Source organism: Psittacula echo, assembly GCF_963264785.1.
Source record: "Psittacula echo genome assembly, chromosome: 17".
Taxonomy (NCBI): Eukaryota; Metazoa; Chordata; class Aves; order Psittaciformes; family Psittacidae; genus Psittacula; species Psittacula echo.
Window position 1 is genome coordinate 1,921,042 of NC_137753.1, and position 21,360 is coordinate 1,942,401.

General features: G+C 57.3%; 1 protein-coding gene across 1 annotated transcript; it reads right to left on the reverse strand.

Moving 5' to 3' along the window:
- Positions 1-316: 316 nt before the first annotated feature.
- NPHP4 (nephrocystin 4) lies at positions 317-18,833 on the reverse strand (the record flags this gene model as incomplete). The annotated part of the gene is given in 33 exon segments (XM_080631505.1): positions 317-457; positions 543-686; positions 1,407-1,586; positions 2,081-2,252; positions 2,642-2,727; positions 3,260-3,345; positions 3,626-3,782; positions 3,871-3,954; positions 4,101-4,290; positions 4,394-4,620; positions 4,694-4,896; positions 5,024-5,152; positions 6,074-6,254; positions 6,646-6,806; positions 7,378-7,565; positions 8,182-8,373; positions 8,481-8,545; positions 8,549-8,581; positions 8,585-8,691; positions 9,162-9,198; positions 9,202-9,279; positions 9,282-9,343; positions 11,472-11,607; positions 12,310-12,492; positions 14,231-14,357; positions 14,440-14,606; positions 15,094-15,230; positions 15,340-15,495; positions 15,742-15,806; positions 16,120-16,292; positions 17,905-18,036; positions 18,385-18,560; positions 18,677-18,833. Coding segments are annotated over 33 exon segments (4,512 nt in total).
- Positions 18,834-21,360: the final 2,527 nt, after the last annotated feature.

A 21,360-nucleotide genomic window follows, 5' to 3' on the forward strand; every position in this document is an offset into this window, starting at 1 on the left:
AAAATACCCAAAACTCCAGAAAACGGCCTCAGCGTGTACAAAACTCACTGCAGAATATAAAATACTTTAAAAATACCCCGCAGAATCAAATCTGCAAACTTTTTACGTTAAAAAAAGATTCCAAAAATGCCTAAAAACGTAGTAACACTTCACAAAAATAAAGTCATCCTGTGTGGTAACAAACACATTCGCTCTCCCTGCTTTGTGTGGACAGAGCCACCAGCGCTCATGGCAATGCCTGGGGATGCCGGTGCCCTCTTGGCTTGAAGAGAGGACCAGGCTCAACCCCCCTGCAGACACAGGGGACAGAGCAGGCTCACTGGTAGAGGACCTTCACGCAGAAGGTCTCCTCATTCTTGTCCTCGTGGTCATTGATGTGAATCAGGATCTCCTCCTCACCCGTGCTCTGGCTGGGGGCGAAGCGCAAGCCGATGGTGTACACCTCGCCACCGGCGACCTGCGGGACACAGGGACCTGCATCACACCAGGCACTGCACGGCCCGGCTGGGTGAGGGCAGGGGTCTGGCAAGGGGGGGACGTACCTCAAAGGAGTCCTCCTTGAATTGCAGCAGGTCCGGCCGGTTGGTGCACAGGAAGTAGAGCCTGGGCGAGGGGTAGGGGTTGGTGTAGGTGATGCGCTTGTTGCAGCCTCTGCCACCTCCTGCAGGCAGCGAGATCTCAAATGCCTGCGGGATAAACACAAGCCATGGCAGAAGCAGCATGGAGGGAACCCCAAAACAACCACAGGGAGCTGCCTCCCATGCCAGCACACCATGGAGAGTGCTCTGGGGGCAGACATCCCCTCCTCTCCCTTCCACACCTCCCATCTGTCTCTGCCAACAAGTACCAAGAAACCACCTCCAAGCAGAAGCACCCTCCTCACACTGCTGCTGGCACTGCTGTACTCAGAGGAGTAATTACAAGCCCAACTGATCAAGGGCCAGGGAGCAGCTGGGTCCGGGCAGCTCATTCTCTAGCTCATCAATGGGTGTCCATGGGTAGAGCAGTGGAGCTCCCTCAGATAACCCCGCAGCACTTGGCCATGCGCTGGGGCATCAGTTCAAACTGATCTCAGCTCCCCTCGGTCCCGAGGGTTCCATGAAAATGTTTAAAGGAACACATTACCAGGAATCTGATTTTCCACCTTTTCCATCTGATTCACAACCAGAGATACTGACAAGCTGATGGGACTGCCTTCAGAACAGCCCAAAACACACAGTACCGGGGATTGGGGTGAGATCGTACAAGCACACCGGGGCTAAACACGTCCTCAGGGTGACAAGCAAACAAAACACCCATAATGGAAGGAGAGGCAGAAGCAGGAGACTGCTCTTGGGTTATCAGCCAGACCGCAACTGCTGGTCCAGCACTATCCCCGTGTTTCCCCATCACGAGGCTGGCTGTACCTTGGAGATGAGGGGCTGCCTGCAGGCCAGGCAGAGCAGCCAGGAGGACACCAGCTGGTGGGACTCCACGTCCACCAGGTTGAGGTAGATGAACCTGCTGCCGGCCCTCCGAGGCCTCACACCGACATACAGGTCCTGAATGCCATTGGCAGGGAGAAGGAAGGCACCATCCGGATCCACCTGCAGAAACCAACATGGAGTGGCCCTGTTGCACTACATCCAGCCCAGATCATAAACAAGATCCCATTGCTCTTAATCAGCACACTGCACTGAATCCCGCCTACGTGACTGCACCACAACTGGCTCTGTGTTGGGAAGGATGGGAGCTGGTCAGGGAAAGGCAGCTCCATCCCAGCCTGGGGACTCCCTCCCCTCACAGGCTTCCCCAGGGAGACTTTTCCTTTTGTTTACAGGACAGTGCTGGAGGGTTTGTGCCTTTTACTGTTCACATCCGCAATTAGGGCCGGAGGAATCCTATAGAAATTGCTAGTCTCGACAGTCTCATTAACGCAGATAATTTGCCCTCTGGGGTTTCATGCGATGATCCTACACATGACAGCCCTAATCAAAAGATCATTATCACAGACACTTTGCCGCAGTAGGTTATTCATCCTGGCTCCCCCAGCTTCCCAGAGGGAATTCCATGGCCCGGCACAGGCCAGCTCCAGGGTTACCTCCAGCTCCTGCGGGTGGGAGGTGAAGGCTTGCACCCTGCGTGGTGCTGGTGTGCCCCGGAGCAGCAGCGAGAGGCGGGTGAGCTGCCCGGTTGTGCAGCTGACATCCAGGCGCTGCAGTGAGTGCAGGTAGAACTGCCAGATCTGGATGGGTGCTGCCAGCCAGGGGTCCCTGTGGCAGAGACAGAGGGGCTCAGAGCAAGCAGTGAGCTTCCCCTAAGGAAACCAGTTCAGGCCCACCCGTTCCTAAAGCATCGCCTGAGGCTGGTGCAGAAGGCACTTGTCTGCATGCCGAGGATGTACTGGCCAGAGAGTGCTTAGGGGAAAAGAGAACCTGAGTTGCAAACATTTCAGGAAGCCCAGCCTCTGCAATCACAGCATCACAGAATCAGAGTGGTTTAGCTTGAAGGGACCTTAAAGCTCATCGAGTTCCAACCCCTGCCACGGGCAGGGACACCTTTCACTGGAGCAGCTTGCTCCAACCTGGCCTTGAACACTGCCAGGGATGGGAGGGCAGTGGGAGCTCCACATTTCTCACTGTTTTGGGGTTCTGGTACTTACGTGTAAATGGCAACAAAGAACTTTTTGATCTGGGGGCTTGGTCCTCCAGCTACTTTTAAGAAGATGTCCTGTGGCTCCCCAGGCCCCTGCGTGCAGAAAGCAGAGCATCATCCCAACCTCACCATCACCCCACTAACCAGAGCTCTGGGGCTTCCCTCCCATCAGAGAAACCCGCTACCAAACACAGATGCTGTCTGCATCTCGTTAAACCAAGTTATCAAGTTATTATAGAGCTTGGCTGAGCTCTGCCAGTATTTTTAATTACAAAAGAGGACACAAACAACTATCACATCCCAGGTCTGCATCTGTAATCAAATTTTGGCAAAATTTCCCCAAGTTTTCTAACAAGCCATAATCCAATTCCCATCCTAACGCGTGTCAGGCAATCAGCAACCTCCCTCCATCACCATCTGCAAAGCAAGTGCCCACATTCAGTTTCTCTTCCTAACCCCCCCACCCCAGCTGCAAAGCAAGCCCAGGAAGCCCACGCTGCGTGTTCCAAAGCAGGGGCTGCACATCAGCATCCCTGCACGGGTGCACGGCACTCCTCTGCCAACAAAACCAACCCGCAGCAGGAGGACACGAAGCACAGGACCAAAGCCAAAGCAGCACCAGTACCATGGCTTTGGTTTCACAAATGATGTCTGGGTCGCTGCAGCGGACATACATCTCAGGCTCCCCACCTTGCATCCCCACTGGTGTGCCTGTGGAGAGACCCAGAGATGAAGCCATATTCAGCACTTTGTGCTTGCTACCCTGCACCCCATGCAGCCATAGACCTGGACCCCTTACACTGTAACCCTACCAGTACATGGGTGTACAGGTACAGGGAATTGGGTATAAAATAAATGCTGGCAAGTGGATAAAGAGCAAGCAAAGGAGCCCAAGGAAGCACCCACGTGCTCTCTGGATGCTCACACACCTCAATGCCACATCCCTATGAACCAGGTGGGGTGGATTAACAACGAAGAGCCACAGGCTCACCGGGGAGGGTGTGCCAGGGGGGCAGCCGAATGGTCTTCTTCAGGAAGGTGAGCTCGGGGTGGTAGAAGCGGAAGGTCTGGTCCACCACATGGGGCTGCGGCTCCACCTTCACCCGCAGTAGCGCGATGGGCTTCCCTCCACTCACCTGGAAGGAAACCTGTCCCAGAGGGCGGAAGGAGAAGGATGGAGTTCTGCAGGAGTGATGCTCCTCCTCCTGCACAGCCCCTTTCCCCCGGCTCCCTCACCTGGATGTGCTTTGTCCGCTCGGCCCCACTTTTCCCTATGGAATGGATGGCTGTGTCAGCACCAGCACCCAGCCCTGCTGGTCCCTGCGGGATACAAGAGCGGATTGCCTTGGGATGCAGCACTGCCATGGCTGCACAGTGCTCCCTGAGACAGAACCACTGCACAGCAAAACACAGCCAAGGGAAACGCTTCCTACCAGGAACAGCTCAGAAGCGGGCTCAGCACCTACCTGTGCTGCCACAACAGCAGGGTCTGCAGAGAAGGTCTGGTATTTAAAGGGGATGCGAACGGTCTCATTGGGGCGCAGGTAGACCTGAGGCCTGAGGTCATCACAGAGGTGGAACATCTCCTCCTCCACTGGTGTAACACTCTTGGTCAGCTCCTTGAAGTGCCGCCATTCTCTTGGGTCCAGTATGACACTGGGGCAGCGAGTGGCAGAGGTGCTGGTGAGGACTGGTGGGGAGCCAGTGTCACCCTGGCATCACCCCACACACACAGAGGAGACCCCGCTTTGGCCCCCACCTGAGCTCAGGGTGGTCAACCTCGATGGTCACAGTGTGCTGGATGCCATAGGGGTTCTTCAGGGTGAACTCAAAGAACTCAGCCGTCCCCAGGACGGCGTGCACGGTGCGGGTAACGGTGATGGCCTGGCTGAGCATCTGAGAGATGCTCTCACTCTTGGTGTGCTCCCGGTAGGCATCAATGATCTGCAGGTCCCGCATGTGCCGGGCGCGCTGTTCGGGCCAGCCCTGCTGGGGAGGGAGGGAACCGTAAACCTGGTGCCACCGCAGCATCCCCAGCCCCTGGGGTCCCTCTCCTCACCGTGAGCTGCGGCGTCCTCCCACCACCAGCATCCTCCTGCTGCCGCACCAGCGCCATGCGCCGCAGCTTGCGCCGGCGGGCGGCCGCGGCCTCACTGGGTGCTGCTGGAGGGGTCACCCTTGCCTCCGGCCAGCGGCTGCGCAGGGCGGCCGCCAGCTCCACATCCACATCCACCAGCCTCCGTGCCCGCGACACCCGCCCGCCTGCGGGGAGAGAGCACCATGGCACAACACGGGACCCCCATGATGCTGCAGGGCCAGGAAGGGGAGCAAAGGAGGTGGGCAAAGTGCTGGCACTGACTGTGCCGACCCAAACCCACCCAGGACTCACCGCTGGCGGAGTTCAAGGAGACCCAGCTGCCAGCGGGGATGTTGCCAGCACCATCCGGCATGGGCACGATGCGGGAGCGGGACAGAAGCGGGGATGGCAGCTGTCCTGGGGTGTCCTCGCATGGGTGACCTGCCACGAGCAGAGATGAGGTGAGCAGAACCCATCCAGTTCTCGCTGTTACCCTCACTGCAGCTCTGTAACAGTTTAAAGCACGAGCAAACTCTGGTTGCCAGCGATGCTCTGTGAGCCCAACAGTGCTCCCTCCAGAGCAGGTACCACCATGCAGCCCAGAGACAGAGCAGCATCAGCACAGTGCCACCCATAAAGGCCATGCCAAACAGAGCTGGGCAGAGCTCTAAATCCGACAGGTATTTACCCAGCCAACAAATCCCATCCCCATCCCTCAGGTGCTTTTCAATCCTGTTTTTAACAACAGCATTTTGAAATTAAAAGAGGATGCAGGGAAAAACAACCAGCCACCAAAGGGTGGCTGCTGCCCTGCTGCAGCATCTTTGCTTCCTCTCTTTCTTTCACAGGGCGCGAGTTAAACCTCTCCCTGGGTTTGGATCTCAGATTCTCCTCCCCAGGAGCTTATCATCCCTTCGCAGGCAAGTATGGAAATGACGATTTCAGATATCTTCTAATGGAGCTAATCTTTCTTCAGAAGATAAGATTTTAGTCACCGCACATTTACAGGACAGAGAATTAAATACATAAAATAGAAGCAGCCAGCAGGTTCTGGGAAGACTAACGTTCTTACAAGCGTGGTTTTCCACCAGGTACAGCCGTGTGTACTGCACGCTTCTCCTTCAGCACCGTGCTGTTTGCTAGCACCTAAATACATGGTGCTGAGCCCACACCACCAGCCTCCCCACAGCCTTGCAACGGCACTTGCAGCCAAGCAGGGACCACAGGCACAACCAGAAGCCTTATGCCCCTGCCTATGGCACCCATCAAGCGGCTGATGCTGGGACAGGAGGTACCCAGCAAGGGACGCATGCCACCAGTGCAGCATTGAAGCCTTTTGGCTGTGTGACAGCAGGCTCTTACCAACATTGGCCAGGCAGAGGTGGAGGCGGCCCCTCACCACCACATGCACACCGAGGGGCCGCAGGGCACCATGCCGTAGAGCCTCCTGGCCCATCACCGTTGCATCTGGCTCATACTCGGTCGTGGCCACCTCCAGCTCATGGTGTGTCCTGACTGCTGCTCGGCCCTGGCGCAGGAGGGGCTGAGGACAAGGGGCAATGAGTTACTGGGGAGGTCTGCGGGGTTAAGGGCTCTCGGTAGGGATGTCTCCGTGTCCTAGGTCTGGGGTTTCAGCCCTAGGATACTGCAGGAGTTCCAGAGAAGTCAGAAAATTAACGTTCTGCCATCACTTTCAAGGAAAAGATGACAAATCCTGCAGTCAGGGGCTTGTCAGGCTGACATCAGTCTCAGTTACATGGAGGAGCTGACAGCAACTCGATGACTAAAGATGCGAGTGAAATGCAACAGCATCTCAACACAAGACCAAAGGAAAAGTCAGGCTCTTCCTTAACACCCCTGCACGCTAAGGAGAGGGTCTCCAACATTAGCAGCCCTGAAGGCTTATGGGGAAAGACCTCCAGTTTAACCAATACCTCCAGCTTAACAGCAGCAGACCCAACGAGGAGCAGGGAGTCTCCATCCCAGATGTCGATCTGGAGGCTGTGCTCAGCCAGATACCGCAGGAACCAGCGCTGCTCCCCAGCACGCAGGAAAGCGGGATCCACCATGTACTTCAGCTGCAAGCCTGGCAATCCTGCGAGACACGGCATTGCCATGGACAGGGAGCTTCCTTGGGCACATCAGCTGGGACAGGGAGGCTCTTCTGCTCTGGGAAACCTGCGTGTCACACACCCCATCTCCTCTGCTTAATGAACCCATTGGTCAATTAGCAAGGTCCAAGGTGCCCTGGCATTAGCACCCTCCCACAAACACTTGGTCTGTACAGACTCACCCTCTCATTGCCATTAACAGCCCCACATGGAGAAGGAGCTTCATCAGCCACAAGTGTTTGTGGTGTCCCTTGGGACCAGAATTGAACAAAGGAAAGCCTTCAGCCAGGAGGATCAGAGCTACTCACTCTGAGCAGAGCAGAGCTCATGCGTTGCCTTTCTTATCAAAGGTGCTCAGTCACCAGAGCCGGCAGCCTCAGGATGCTGATTGCATCCCCAGCACCTATCAGTGCTTTACTTCCAACACAGGACATTTGGAATGCTGGTGTATTAGCTATTAAAGCAGGCACCAGCCCATTCCTCAGCCCAGGGGAAAGCCCAAATCTGACTGATGAAGAGGAGCAGCCACATGAGGATGTTCAAACCAGAGCTTACCAGTGCTGGGGGTCCCATCCTTGTTCACCCGGACAAGAAGCTGCGCCGGCACAGCCAGCCCGGAGCCTGGCCCCCCTTCCATGCTGACCAGCTGCAGCCGTGGTGTGGTGACCGGTGGGAAGCGGTAGAACTGGAATGTGAGGAAGATGGTCCTTGGCCACGTCCACTCCACACTGCCCTGAGCATCCCTTGAGGAGAGAATTAGTTGGGTTAGTTCATGGCATGGCGCTGCCTCCCCATCACGAGCTCCTTGTGTGTTTGGCACACACCCAGAGGTAAAAGAACAAGAGATGAGTGGCAGCACCACAAGTATTTGGACTCCTCTGAAGACCACGGGCATACGGTTTGCCTTGGCTTTCCAAAAAGCTTTGTAATTCCAGCTGTCTCCTGCCATATGCTACGACAGAGGAGCCCAGCAAAGACAACGCTTTACCTTCACACAGCATGCTGCCATGCACAGGAAAACCACAAGTACAGCTTTATCCAGCCAAAGCCACCCCATCGGCGCCAACTTTCATAACTCCATCTGCATTTATGGAGAAGCCCTGCATTAAGCAGCTTTTACACCACATTGTGGCTAATGGACACAATCGAAGGAACTGGAGTACGATTTAAGAGAGTCCAGGAAGGACAAGAACATCATCAAGGACAAGAGCTCCCCAGGGCTCTGCCTCCATGGCAGCTGCTGGAGGAAGTAGCTCCTTTGCAAGGACTTCTGTTCAAGGAGGGAAATGGACTGCAGGGAAAGGACACTTCCCCCTGGGATCTGCCCATAGGAGGCACCACACAGCGCTGCCATCCCACCTGCCAAGAGCCAGGAACTGCAGGATTATCTCATTCCCTTGCAGAGGGTCGGCTTCCTCCAGCTGCAGGCTGAAACTCGCCGGGTCCACTGGCTCTGAGATTTCCACTGGCTCCCAGTTGTGGTCCAGGATCTCCGGGAAGCCGGCAGCGTGCAGGCGCGCCAGGGAGGCACGGGACAGCACAGTGTGGGAGCTGATGGAGAAGCAAGGGTGAACTGCGCAGAGGCAGACACAGGGGACCCAATGGGCTGAGCAATGGGGGCAGAGGAGCACAGGGAAGGGACACCGAGCATCACCTGCCTGCCTGCAGCCCCACGGCAGCGATGGGCACCTGCAGCGGGGTGAAGGGCAGCGCCTGCAACTGGTCACCAGCGCAGTGCTCCGGGTCTGGCAGGCTCAGGTCAGCCTCCAGGTGAGTGATGCCACCATCCCGCCGAGAGCCACGGCCCTGTGGCACCAGGGACCGGCCCCCAGCCCGTGGTGGGGACACTGACAGCTGGGACACTGATAGCTGGGGAGGAGAGCAGAGAGAATAAGAGCCCTGCACTGGTCCCTTTGTGGTAAAGCAGCTTTTCTGTGCCGAGAAGCAGCACAGCTGGGCCGCCGGAGGGTTTGCACCTCTGCTTCCTCTTCAGCTGCTGTGCTTTCCCTGGCAGATAGATGAGAAAATGCAGCAGGAAGCTCAAACCGCTTAATGCAGACTCACAAAGCATTTCATTTCATCAACAAATATTTGTGTGCATTGATCCCTGCATCAAGATACAAGAAAAAAAAAGGCATAAAGAGGGATCTCTGTATTCACAGCTCTCCTTAAATCCCGGCAGCTCCACAAGAAGTCATGCATCACTGTCAGCATGTACTGGGGAGTAAGAGTAGCCAGCAAATCTGGGCTGACACAAACCAAAACTGCCCTTACAGGTACACCTGGGGCGTGAAAGGAGCTCAGGGAATCTTGCCCAGCGTGTTATAGGCAGGATCTGTTTTGCTGCCCTGAAGGAGGTGGAGTTGAGCAGGACATTTAGAGCCTCTTGGCTGCAGGAGCCAGGCAAAAGGATGGGACCAGGAGCACATCCCCTGGGAATGCCATGACCCACCACCTGTGTCCATGGCACTTACCCCTGGTCCCTGTGGGGAGGCCACCGTCATCGGCAGAGCCGCCAGACCTACAGAGAGGGACAGGATTGATGCTCAAATGAACCCTCTGTCACTGCTGTCCCCTTCACCACCGAGCACCCCCCAATCTCCCACCAGCCTATTTGAATGTCGGGGGTGAAGCCAGCTCAGTGAGGCAGCCAGCATCGCTCAGCCACTGCTTTGACTTATTTTTCCAATAACCCTGTTGCCTGGGGGGGTAAGTAGCATATTTCCAGATCCATCCATTATTTTACTGGGAACTAGGCTAACTCTGCTGCAAAAGGCAGCCAGCTCCAGCATCCCCAGACAGTGCCGCAGCTCCCTGCGGCCACGAGGCGCTGCCTAAGCGGGATGCTTAATGAGACGTGAAAGTTTGAGGATACTTTAAGGTTTTCATCGCTCCTCTGTTATTTCTTGTCACTGTCTTCAGCCTTTTGTGCCTCAGAATGGTACAAGCACCATCGTGTTTGGATTTGGCTGTTCAGCTCGTGCGCCAGTGCAACTGAGCTCGCTCTGCCACGGGCCCTTCAGAGCAGAGCAGGGGCACAGATGTTCCATCTCTGCATCCATGTGATGCAGAGACCTCATTTTACTTCCACTACTGTGTGTATTCCAGCTATCTCAGGCTGACTGCTGTGCAAAGGAGACCACCCTGCCTTCCTTACATCTACAATAGTGGTTTCCTTCCATGAGGATGGCTTGGTTCAGTGTTCAGAGATGACTGACGGATCCATCAGCACCACCAGCAGCTGAGCTGATGGATGATGTGCTTGGCCTCCCCTGGCCAAAGGGGCCAGACGGCAGCATGTTTTCCAATAGAGTTCTACAAAATGTTAACCAAACGCTCCTCCAGCAGCTCGGGGTGCAGGCTGGCCCTCACGTGTGGCCACTCACCTCACGGGATCACCACTGCACTTCCCAGTGCCACCAGTCCCCCAGAGACAGGGAAACACCTCTCAGCTCATCCCCTGGAATCACCTTACCAGAGCATCTCCCCTCACTGGGCACCCCATCCATGCTCCAGCACGCTCTCCCCAGGTTGGAGCACGTGAGCCCAATGCTGGGCTGGAAGCATGCTTGTTCCTTACACTGCAGCTCCCCATCCTGGCCGCTGCCACCTGAAAGGTGTCCAGGAAAACCTTTCAAGCAGCACCAGGAAGGCACCAGCAGCAATGCCACAAGGAGCCTAAAGCACAGCCCCAGACCCCTTCACTTCACCTGAAGCTTTCTGCTCTAAAGCCCCTTACACCAGCAAACCCGGCTCTTCACCAGTGGGAAGCCAGCACTGGCTGCAGCAAAGCCATGGTGCCACTCTGCCATCTCGTGGAAGGCAGAGCAGCACCAGAGCTGGCATGGGAACAGCCAGCCACGCACCAGCATCGCCCCGACCCGCAGACTGGCACTGACTGCTCACCAGGAGCTGGATAAGCCCATAAATGTGTTTAAACACTGCCAGGTATCTGGAGCATCACAGCAAGATGTGTGGGAAGCAGAGCAGGAGCAACGCTGCAGAAAGGGAAGCTGGTTTCCCACCGGTCCCACCAGGCAGGATTACATGGAAACAAGCCAGAGAGGATTTCCAGGAGCTCAGACTCAGCTCCATGCCCAAACCCTCACCAACAGCAGTTTTCTCTCCAACACAGCCAGCAGACCTGGCACCCCTGCACCATGGATAGATGCGTTCCTGCACACACACACACACCCCATCCACTTTTCCCTGGAAAGGCACCGGCAGCACCATGAGATGGTTTCTGCCCCTCACCCTATAACTGACATTCCTCCTGTCCTCGTGTCTGAGGGGATTCTGAGTCCAGAGGGATGAGCAGCAGCACTGCCAGAGAGCAGCGCGCTACTGCGGCAGGTGCTGCACCCATCCAGCTCTTCCGGGTGCTGGGCACACGAGCCCAAATGCCATCAGAGTGACCCAGAATGGGAGCAGGCTGGAAATCCCTGAGGATCCTGCACATGGAGCAGCGCTACTACCACAGGGGACATGGGCACGTTAAAGGGAGAGCTGAATGCAACTCAGTGGGAACTGGGCTCCTCCTGGTAATTCACAAGCTGCTCATTGCACCTCACTGGAGCCGTGTTCCCCCCCCAGCAGACACCAGCACCACACTCTAGGCTTCAAATGTCAGCGATCTGGAAAACACTCACTCGGCGACGGCGTGGGAGGCTTCTCCAACTCGTCCCTGTCTTTACATAGGCTCTCTGCAGCAGTTACAACACGTCCTTCCCCATCAGTGGAAACATGGAATTGGACGGCCCCAGACTCCACGTGCTTCCCCTGAAACTGGGAATGAAACACTTCTTACTGTATGTCTGCAGTAACTGAAGTCAAGCAGCACTGGACACCAAGCGCACTTCCACCAGTGCAGAGCTCACTGGGGGGGGGGGGCAGCACGGGGGGGGGGCAGCACGGGGGGGGGGCAGCACGGGGGGGGGGCAGCACGGGGGGGGGGCAGCACGGGGGGGGGGCAGCACGGGGGGGGGGCAGCACGGGGGGGGGGGCAGCACGGGGGGGGGGGCAGCACGGGGGGGGGGCAGCAAGGGGGGGGGGCAGCAAGGGGGGGGGCAGCAAGGGGGGGGGCAGCAAGGGGGGGGGCAGCAAGGGGGGGGCAGCACGGAGGGGGGCAGCAAGGGGGGGGCAGCAAGGGGGGGGCAGCACGGAGGGGGGCAGCAAGGGGGGGGCAGCAAGGGGGGGGGCAGCAAGGGGGGGGGCAGCAAGGGGGGGGGCAGCAAGGGGGGGGCAGCAAGGGGGGGGGCAGCAAGGGGGGGGGCAGCAAGGGGGGGGGCAGCAAGGGGGGGGGCAGCAAGGGGGGGGGCAGCAAGGGGGGGGGCAGCAAGGGGGGGGGCAGCAAGGGGTATCAATCCTCCTTCCATCCATCCCCAGATATGCAGGGAGCTGCCTGGCACTTACCAAGGTGTTGGCAAAGAGCCCCCCTCACACCAAGCCTGCCCAAGCCCCATCAGCATCCCCAGAACCATCCCTCACCTTGCGGGAGCTCCTGCTGCCCGCCGGGGCCCGGTACACCAAGGTTTGGCAGGGGCCACGGCGGGCACCGCCGCGCAGGGGCAGCACCACGTCCGCCTCACCAACACCCAGCTCGGGGCTCCACACGGCCCAGCGCACGGAGCGCATGTCGGCTGCCTCACTGCGAGCACTGCCAGCCAGGGCCTGCGGAACAGAGGCAGCACGGTGAGCCATGGGCACCCCAAATTGCCTCTGAGATGGAGGAAGCAGGATCTCACCTCCTCCCTCATCTTCCCACGCCGCAGAACCTACTCCCCTTCAACCCATCCTAGAGGCATTCTGCTTTCCAATGCCTTATTTCTCTTCTTGCATCCATTTTCCCTCCAATACAACTGCATCTTTCTGCTCCCATCCCTTTCAGGCTCCCTGGAGGACCAGGAGTGCTTCTCTGATGGAGAGGGATGTCGATCCATCCAGGTTTGCTTCCCTCCTCTCTGCCAGCAGAACTGGTGCCCTCCTATGTGATTTCACCTCTGACACCTGACCACAAACTCAGGGCACACAGGTACAAATCTCACTTTGTCCCTGTAAGCCCTATGCCACCCTTCCCACACGGGTGCTCTGGTTTTCCTTGCACTTACCCCCTTTACCCAGCCCGCTGCTGTTATTCCCTCCCTGCAGGCACCCACATCCCAAGTAATCCTATCTCATCCCTGCACCCACCTACACAAGGGACTACACCTCTAGGTTATGGATCACCATAGAATCATGCTGCTACAAGGTAAAAGCACAATTGATGCTCCTCAAAACCAGCAGGGTTTCCAGCCCTTGCAGGTATTTAGCACACATAAGCTGAGACAGAGCCACCAGCACCAAAGGGCTCTAATTCCCCACCTCAAGCATACTGCGTTAAGGGATATACTTGACCCCCCATTCCTGGCAGATGGGAAAGGCAGTGTAAAGGCTTCCACTTACCACAGCCTCCCCCAGACCAAAGGAGAGGTGCAGAACAGAGAGGTCTTTGCCAGCACCTCCAATCACCCTCAGAGCCTGCTAATTATAGCAGTGAGGACAAGGGGATCAGCTCCACACACAGCCTTGGGATTAAGTGCTCTGCCCACAGAACTGCAGCTGCAGCCCCAGATCTCTGTGGGGCCTTGGCTCTCAGCTTCCTAAAGGAGTTGAGCCCAAGACAGAACTTCCAACAGCAAACCTCGGCTCCTCCTTCCTGCCTCGACACAGGACGCCTGACAGGGTCCCACTTTATAAACACCCATGTCTCCCCCAAGAGGTCACTCGCTGCAGTGAGCATCTTAGCAGGGACATTAGTGCCTCCTAACAAACCAACAGCCACGGATTCAATGGCACCAAGGAGGTGATGGCTCGGACAGCAAAGGGGCTTTGGAGGGCACACCTGAACAGCACTTTAAGCTGGGTTTAGCCTCCAGCAAGGTTAAACTGAAATACATGTTAATGACTGGTAAGTAGGCATTAACGAGCCTGGCCTCTACAGTCAATACAGAGGCTTTGTCTGGCTTTAATGCCCAGAGAACCTCAGGCTGAAGCTCAGGGGTTAACTTCTTCTCAGCAGAAATGCTAAATTCTAAAGAAAAGCCTTTTAAAAATTAAAAAAAAGCTGAAATGTTCCAAATTAGCTTCCCAGAACACGATGGGACTGCTGCAGGCCACATTTCTCCATATACGCGGTGGAGAAATGGATCCACACGTAATTAAAATGATTCAATAGCCCATTTGCAGGATATTTGCTGCAGAAAGCACCTGGACACTTTGCAGGGCCGTTCATTAGGCAGCAGGAGCTGCAGCGTCCTGGGGGTCCAGGGTGGCAATACAGGGGCAGAGGATGGGGTTCCACGGGGATCACTCCCCAGCAGCAGCAGATCTCCACGCTTTAATACAGGAAGAAGCCCACACACTGCCCTACCTTCCCACCGGCTCTCCCAGCGCTGCAGAAGACGTATTCCAGCTGGAAGCAGATCCCAAATGCCGGGTGAGGCACCATCTCACTGAGGTGGATGCGGCTCCTCAGCACCAGGGTTTGACCTGCACCCCTGCACCAGGATGGAGAGGAACTGCAGGTAGTGCCTAAGGCAGAAGGAAAGTAGTACAAGCAGTGGAGGGCCTCCCCCTTACCTGGCTCCGGAGCTGGGCGCCCCCGGGCAGCCACCCCGTGCTGCCTCTGCCTCTGGCACCAGCACAGCCACCTGTGGTGCCTGGACGAAGCACAGCCCGTTGTGGACACCGACGTGCAGCCGCCGCTCCCGAACCACCATCCCATCGCCATCCGGAGCGGCGTTAGCCTGCGACAGGCAAGTTCTCAGCTTGGGTAGTGAGGAGGCACAGCATCCCTCCCCAGGCCGCCCACAGCCAGGAAATTCAGGCAATCCATCGGAAACTCAAAGAGCAGGATCCACCCCCATGGTGGCTGATGAATATGAAAATCGTTCATCTCTATGGCAGAGCTGGTGCAAATCTGGCAAATAAAGGATCTGGCCAGGGGTCCTGTTCCTAAGGAGACATACTCAGTGTGCTCTGCATCTTGCCTTTGCATTTTCCCAAACTCAGGTTCTGCTTATTAGTGTCTGGATGTCCAAAACAAGGCCTACAGAGAGCACCTGTGTGCTCAGCCAGCAGCAAGCAAGGAGAAGGCTTGTACAGCAAAGAAAATCAGGCACTTTAAGCAAAACAAACACCATTAGCTGAACCTTTCCACTCCACCCATAAATGAAGCACCAACATCACTGCTCGTGCATCGGGCTTTCCCCCCCTTAACTGCACCAGCAGTACCTGCAGCAAGCGATCGCTGTTCAGCAAGTCCAGCAGCTCCTCCTCAAACTCCTCCAGGGAAGGGTACAGGCAGACAGACAGCCTCTCCAGATAGCAGGTCACCGGCTTCATCAGCTGCAGCTTCTGCAAGCAGCCACCTGAAAAGACAAGGTGGTGGCCACAGGTCACGCTGTGGCCAGGGAGATGTCACCAGGACCAGGAGGGCACCAGAGCCAAAAGCAGCACGGGAAGGGAAGGAGCCCTTACTCATGTCTCCGCACACTGGCAGCAAGCCGGGGATGTTCTGCAGCCTGGACACTGGAAGGTTTTCAGGGAGGAGGTGAAATATCGTCTCCAGGGGCTGGTGCGGCTTCAGGGTGTACTGCAGGTGGCTCTTCTCCATCACTGTCAGGTATTTGTTCTCTGAAGAAGACATCCCAAAATGATCAAAGGTGTGGAGACAGCCTCATGGTACCACTGCTAAAGTTATTATCCATGAATGCACATGCTGGGAGCAAAGGAAAACCTGGGTTTGTCCAGCCAGGCTTTTCCTATCTGACAGTAAGGCAAGTCCACTTAGTACTACATATGGACCACATAGAATACCAACACTCATGTGGGTAAGAGAGGCCACCAAGGCGCAAGGCACCACATCCTGCTGCCGCTTACTTTCCATGGGCTCCTGAAAGCGTGGGTGCAGCAAGGCACGGGGTGTCCCATGGTACAACTTCAGCCTGAAAGCAAAGAGCACACAGTCAGTAAATCCACCCTGAAGCACACCTCCCTCTTCCACAATGCCTCTGCTCACAGTCAGAAAGCATCTGCCTACTCTGCCCCTATGCTAAAACCCTGTCCTTTAAGGAAAGAGCAGGCATCACTTACAAACCCACCGCTGCTTCTCCATCAGTGAAGAACTCCAGGTTTCTAAACGCTGGCTTTGTTTCTGCAGCCCCAGGACCACCCTTCCTCCCCTCAAAGCAGCCATGCATGTTGCCACTCCGATGCCCAGCATCCCCCATCATGCAGCAGCAAGGCAGTGACACCTACACTCTGTCCTTGGTGGCCACGTCCTTCACCTCCGACCCACTGCCAAAGAGGGGGATGACTCCAAAGCCACAGGAGAGATGCTGAGAGCTCCCATCCTCTTTCTTGGTGGTCGCCACCACTTCCACAACAGCAGCAATGCCAGGTTGGTTCAAGGAGGTGTGGAAGTAAATGGTCTAGGGTGGGAAAGGAGAGAGAAGAGCTGGTGGAGCCCACTGTAGAGCAATGCCTGTGGCACTGGGACAGCCAACAGCATAACCAGAACATCCATTAAAGCTTCCAGACAGAAGCTCATGGCAAATGACCCCAGCACTGCTCAGAGATCTCAACCTGCTTAAATCTCAACCATCATCAACTTTTGTTTTCCTTCCTTTTTTTGCGCTAACATGCATTTTCCAGAGTAACTCACAGGCTGCAGAGCCAGTAAAAGCAGAGCAAGCCCCATGCCAGGGCAGCCAAAGGAGTCAGAATACCCCCAATCAGTGTGGGGAGTAGACAGGGGTGGCCTGGACGTGCAGGCAGGAGGGGACAGGACACAGGTCACCTCCTCAGGACAAGATTTAAGGCTAGGTTAATCTTTCTATTAAAGACTCATTACTGCAGTGTCCCAGGGAAAACGTTTACTGTAATCACCGGCTGTCAGGAAAGGATAACGGAGAGAGACATTACCCCATCAACCCAGGGAAATAAATCACTATTCTATTATCTTTTATTGCAAAACACCGCAATAATGACCTCTGGTTGCACAGCCAGGGAGCCCTTGCAGCAGATCCATTGTACAAGCAAGCTCGCTGTCCCCTCTGTGAGCATCAACAGTGGCTTGTGACAGCGCAGTCCTCTTTTCTAAACCCCACAAGGGCAATGCAGCACCGGGGTCACCTTGACCTGCCACACATGCAGACCCCGTGCCCCTGCCCTGGTCTTTCCCCATCCCTCTTCAAAAAGCAGGGGTCAGACGAGAATTAAAGCACTTAGGGAAGAAATGCACAGGTCAGTGCCCCTCAGATACTGCTACTGATAGAAATAAATGAAGGAACACAGCGCTAACCCATGCCGCACCTCACCTGCAGCACTGGGGAGGTGGGGTCTCCCCGATAAGGGGCAGCCCAGTTTGCCGCTGTCAGCAGCATCATCGGATGAGTTTGGCTCCCAGGTAAGGAGAGGGAAGCGCGGTGCCAGAGGGTGGCTGCACCTTCCCTTCCTTCCCACTCGCGAGCAAACACTGCTCTCTGCTGCCAGCCCTGAGTGCAGCAGGCAGCGCAGGGCGGCACACAGGCTGCCCTGGAAACAACCCAAGACCTCAGCTTCCCCGTTCCAGCAAATGCTTAATAAAGCTTTCCATTAAACAACGCTTAATAAAGCACTCCATTACATAAAGCTTAATAAAGAGTTCCATTAAAACTTAATAATTGAGCAGTGTCTGGGTGCAGCCTGGGCAAAGGATTGGGTAGTGCCAGGAAGGAAAATGGGTTGCTTCCACTGCCTGCATGCAGAACAAATCACTGCAGACAAGAAGCAGCAGCAAAGGACAGAGCCTGTGCGTGCTTCAGGCTCACTGCGTTTAAAGACTCCTGGCTACAGCGCACTGATAGTGGGACCCCAGAGCTCCACACTGATGAAGTAAACCAGCACCAAAGCAGAACAGCTCCAGCCTCAACTCCAGCAAAAGCAACTTTTGCCTTCATGCATTAAAAACCTCCCTCCTTGGACCCTGCTCCTGCAGCTCCACCCATTCCCTGATGGATCGCTGCCCGTTCCCAGGTCTGCTGGTGCTTTCCCTGCACCCACCTCATTGAACACCGCCTTGGCCAGGCACGATGGGGCAGCGCGGGCAACTCGAAGGCTGCTCCTCCAGGTCCTGCCGAAGAAGTGGTGGTAGGTGGCATCGAAGAGGGAGAGGCGCAGCTGGTACTCAGCTCCCTGCAAGGCACAACAGGACAGGATCAGCCCCACTGCAGAACACCCATCTCAGCACCCCCAATCTGCAGAACATGCTTTGGTGAGAGGAGGAACGAATAATTCACTTTTAAAGTGTTATACAGGGATTTTAGTTTAAAAATAAGACTGGTTTGGGTGAAGGGACTTTAAAGCTCCTCCAGCTCCAACCCCTGCCACGGGCAGGGACCCCTTCCACTGGAGCAGCTTGCTCCAAGCCCCTGTGTCCAACCTGGCCTTGAACACTGCCAGGGATGGGGCAGCCACAGCTTCTCTGTGCAAAGCACTCACCTATGCTATAATTAAGGACAATTAACGAAGGCTCGCACGTACCTGGTTGAGGGCGGCCCCTTCGAGGTGTTTCAGGACGCAGCAGAAGGCCGCGGGGCGGGCCGGGGGCACCCTCCTGCGCCGGCCGTGCGGCGGCACCGTGAGGCTCTGCCGGAACACCCGCTCCCACTCGCTGCACCGCGGGGCCCCTGTCCCGGCCGGCGTCCCCGGGGCCGAGCCTGGGCGAAGGAGGAGGGAAGGAACCCGGAGCTGCGGGAACGCGGGAGCACCGCGACCCAACGAGGCCCCGCACGGGCACGTGCAGGGCCGGGCACACCTTCACACCCGCACGAACCGGGGCACTGAGACCGAGCAGGGATGGGGCCGTGGCCCACCGCAAATAAGACCGGAGCGCAGCGGACACTCCGGTCTGATCCGGCCCGGCCCGCACCACACCGCTCCGCACCACCCGCGGGATCGGGCCCAGCGCACTCACCGCGCCCTGACGCCATCTTCTCGGGCCCGACCAACCCCGCGCCCACCCGGGGGGGAATCAGAGGGGTCACCGCCGCTCACTACCTCTCCACCCGTGCTCCCGCGCCCTTTCGCCGGCATATACCGAGAGGAGCAGCAGCGGTGTGATGGCGGAGCTCGGCGGCAGCGGCGGAACGGCGGCGGCAGCGCAGGCCGTCCCCCCCCGCGCGGGTGGTCGCGCCCGACTCAGCATCGGGTTACTAGGGCGATGGTGCCGCACCGCGGGGGGCGTGGCCTCGCCGGTGGGCCCGGCCGGCGCTGCAGCCAATGGAAGCTGCTCTGAGCCACCGTCATTTGCATGCGGTACGAGCGGCGTCCGGCGCAGCCAATCAGCGTCGGGAGGGGCGGGGCGGGGCGGGGCCTGCCCCCCACGAGGGCGCCGCGGCGGAGCGGTGGGAGCGGCGGAGCGGGCAGGTGGGGCCGGGACCGGGCGGGACGGGGCGGGAGGGGACCGGAGGGCGCGGGGGGACGGCGAGGATGGGGATGGGGGCGATGGTGGCGGCGGGGATGGGGATGCTGGAGCCGGGCGTGGCTGCGGCCTGCGCTGCGCCGGGGGAGGCAGGCGGGAGCCCCGGCAGCACGACGCGCCGGCGGGAGAGCGCCAACGGGGGGCTCCCGCAGCATCGCACCCCCCGTTGGATGATCGGGAACGATTCCCTTATGGCGGGGACCGAACCGTCGCGTTTGCTGTAGCAGTTATTGGCTTCACTCCAGCGGTCGTTGGAAAGGGGAGACCCCACTGCCCCCTCCATTGACCCACAGATTCCCCCAACAGATCCCCCATAGCGCCCCCATTCCTTGTCCTCCACAGCCCGCCCGCTGCCACGGCACCCATCAAGCTGTCCTTCAACCATCCCCAATACTCAGGGGCTTTGGCTCATAATCTGCCTCCAGCCTATAATATTTAGGGCAGGTTCCCATGTGATGGAGAGTCTCGTCAGCCCCATGCCCATTTAGCCGGGACACAGGACACCAGGCTGTCGTAGCTAACACAGGCATCCTGGAAGCGCTGGGCCTTCATCACAGTGAGAATGTCTTGGCGGAAGAGCAGAGCTATGGTCCGCATGACTGGGAATTAAGACCCCATCCCAACTGGCTTTGCAGGGGAAGGGCACCCAGCAAACCTTCCAGAAACCACAGATTCCTTCCAAAAGCATCACCAGGAACATCGTGAGTGCCAGAGCTGGGCAATGTCTATCCAGTGTATATTGCCTATAGATAGGCACGTTGCATATATGCAGTGATTTTGGGGTTGGCTAATGAGAGATGCCTCTGCTTGTAGCTGCTAATGGAAGATGTGTGAGAGCCGCTTTTCTTATTAGTTGTAATTATTAATCATAATAGAAGGGCAGAGGGGCTGGACGTTGCTTCCCCACTCTTGGTACTCCCATCTTGGAGCGAGAGCAGAATGACTTGGTGCCAGCTTCCACCATCACTGGGGTGCAATGCTGATGCCAGAGAGCGCTCTACCATTGGGACAGGGTTATGGCCTCCTGCCACCATTGAGCTGCTGCAGCATGGAAAGCGGGAAACCTACTGGGATCACCCACATGGACAGTGCTGAGTGGGTCCCGGTCAGTGCCGGCGTGGGTCAGAGCAGGCAGCGTGCCTGCTGGCCCCATCGCTGGCAGGATGCTGCTGTGAAGCTGAGCAGGACTCAGCTCGTGGCAAGGGACTGGGTTTTCCTAATTCCTAAATGACAATGTGCTGCTGCGTGCTCCCAAAACTGACCCCTTTTTACTGCCTTGGCCTCTGGTTTTTGTGCCACCACCGCACCGGTAGTGTTATCACTGCAGGATCCCAGTGCCGTGCTACTGCCGGGGACTGGTGTGCTCCCATCACCAGGGTGCCTCCAAACCAGGCGCTTCAAGGGCGGGTTTTTTGCCCAAGGTGGCTAGAAAACAAAAGCCACTGAAAAGCTGTGATTGGCACAAGCAGAGGGTGGCCAGCAGCATGTAGCGCCTGGGCTGGGAGGCAGCATTGCCCATGGACGCCCCTGTTTGAGTTCATAAGACAAACACCCGGTGATGTATGGCATGGAAACATCCTGCCCCAGGCTCCCTATGGGAGACGAGCTCTCACCAGAGCTGCGCAGGGTCAGCCAGCAGCGGGTGGCAGCCACTCACTGCCCACGCGTGGTGCTGCCGGTGCCGGGCTGCGGCGCCGACACGGTTAAGGCACCGGTAGGATCCTAGAGCCGGGCTGCACGCCACCGGCAGCCAAACTTGCCGAGTCAGGATGTGAGAGCAGCAGGAACGGCTCTGCAGCATCCCTGGGTGCTGCCGCATCCCGAGGTGCGGAGGGCTCGGCTTTCCCCTCCTGCACCGGATGCCTCTTCCCAGGGACAGAGCGGGAATGGGGTAGGAACCGCCATCCGCTGTTTGCCTCCGGCTGCCGCAGCTGCTCTGCGCCGGCCCCGCTTCCCAAACCCGCAGAGCCGCCAGCTCCGCTTTTATCCCATTGCTGGTTTTGCCTCCTGATCGCGCATCTCCGTTCGAGCACCGG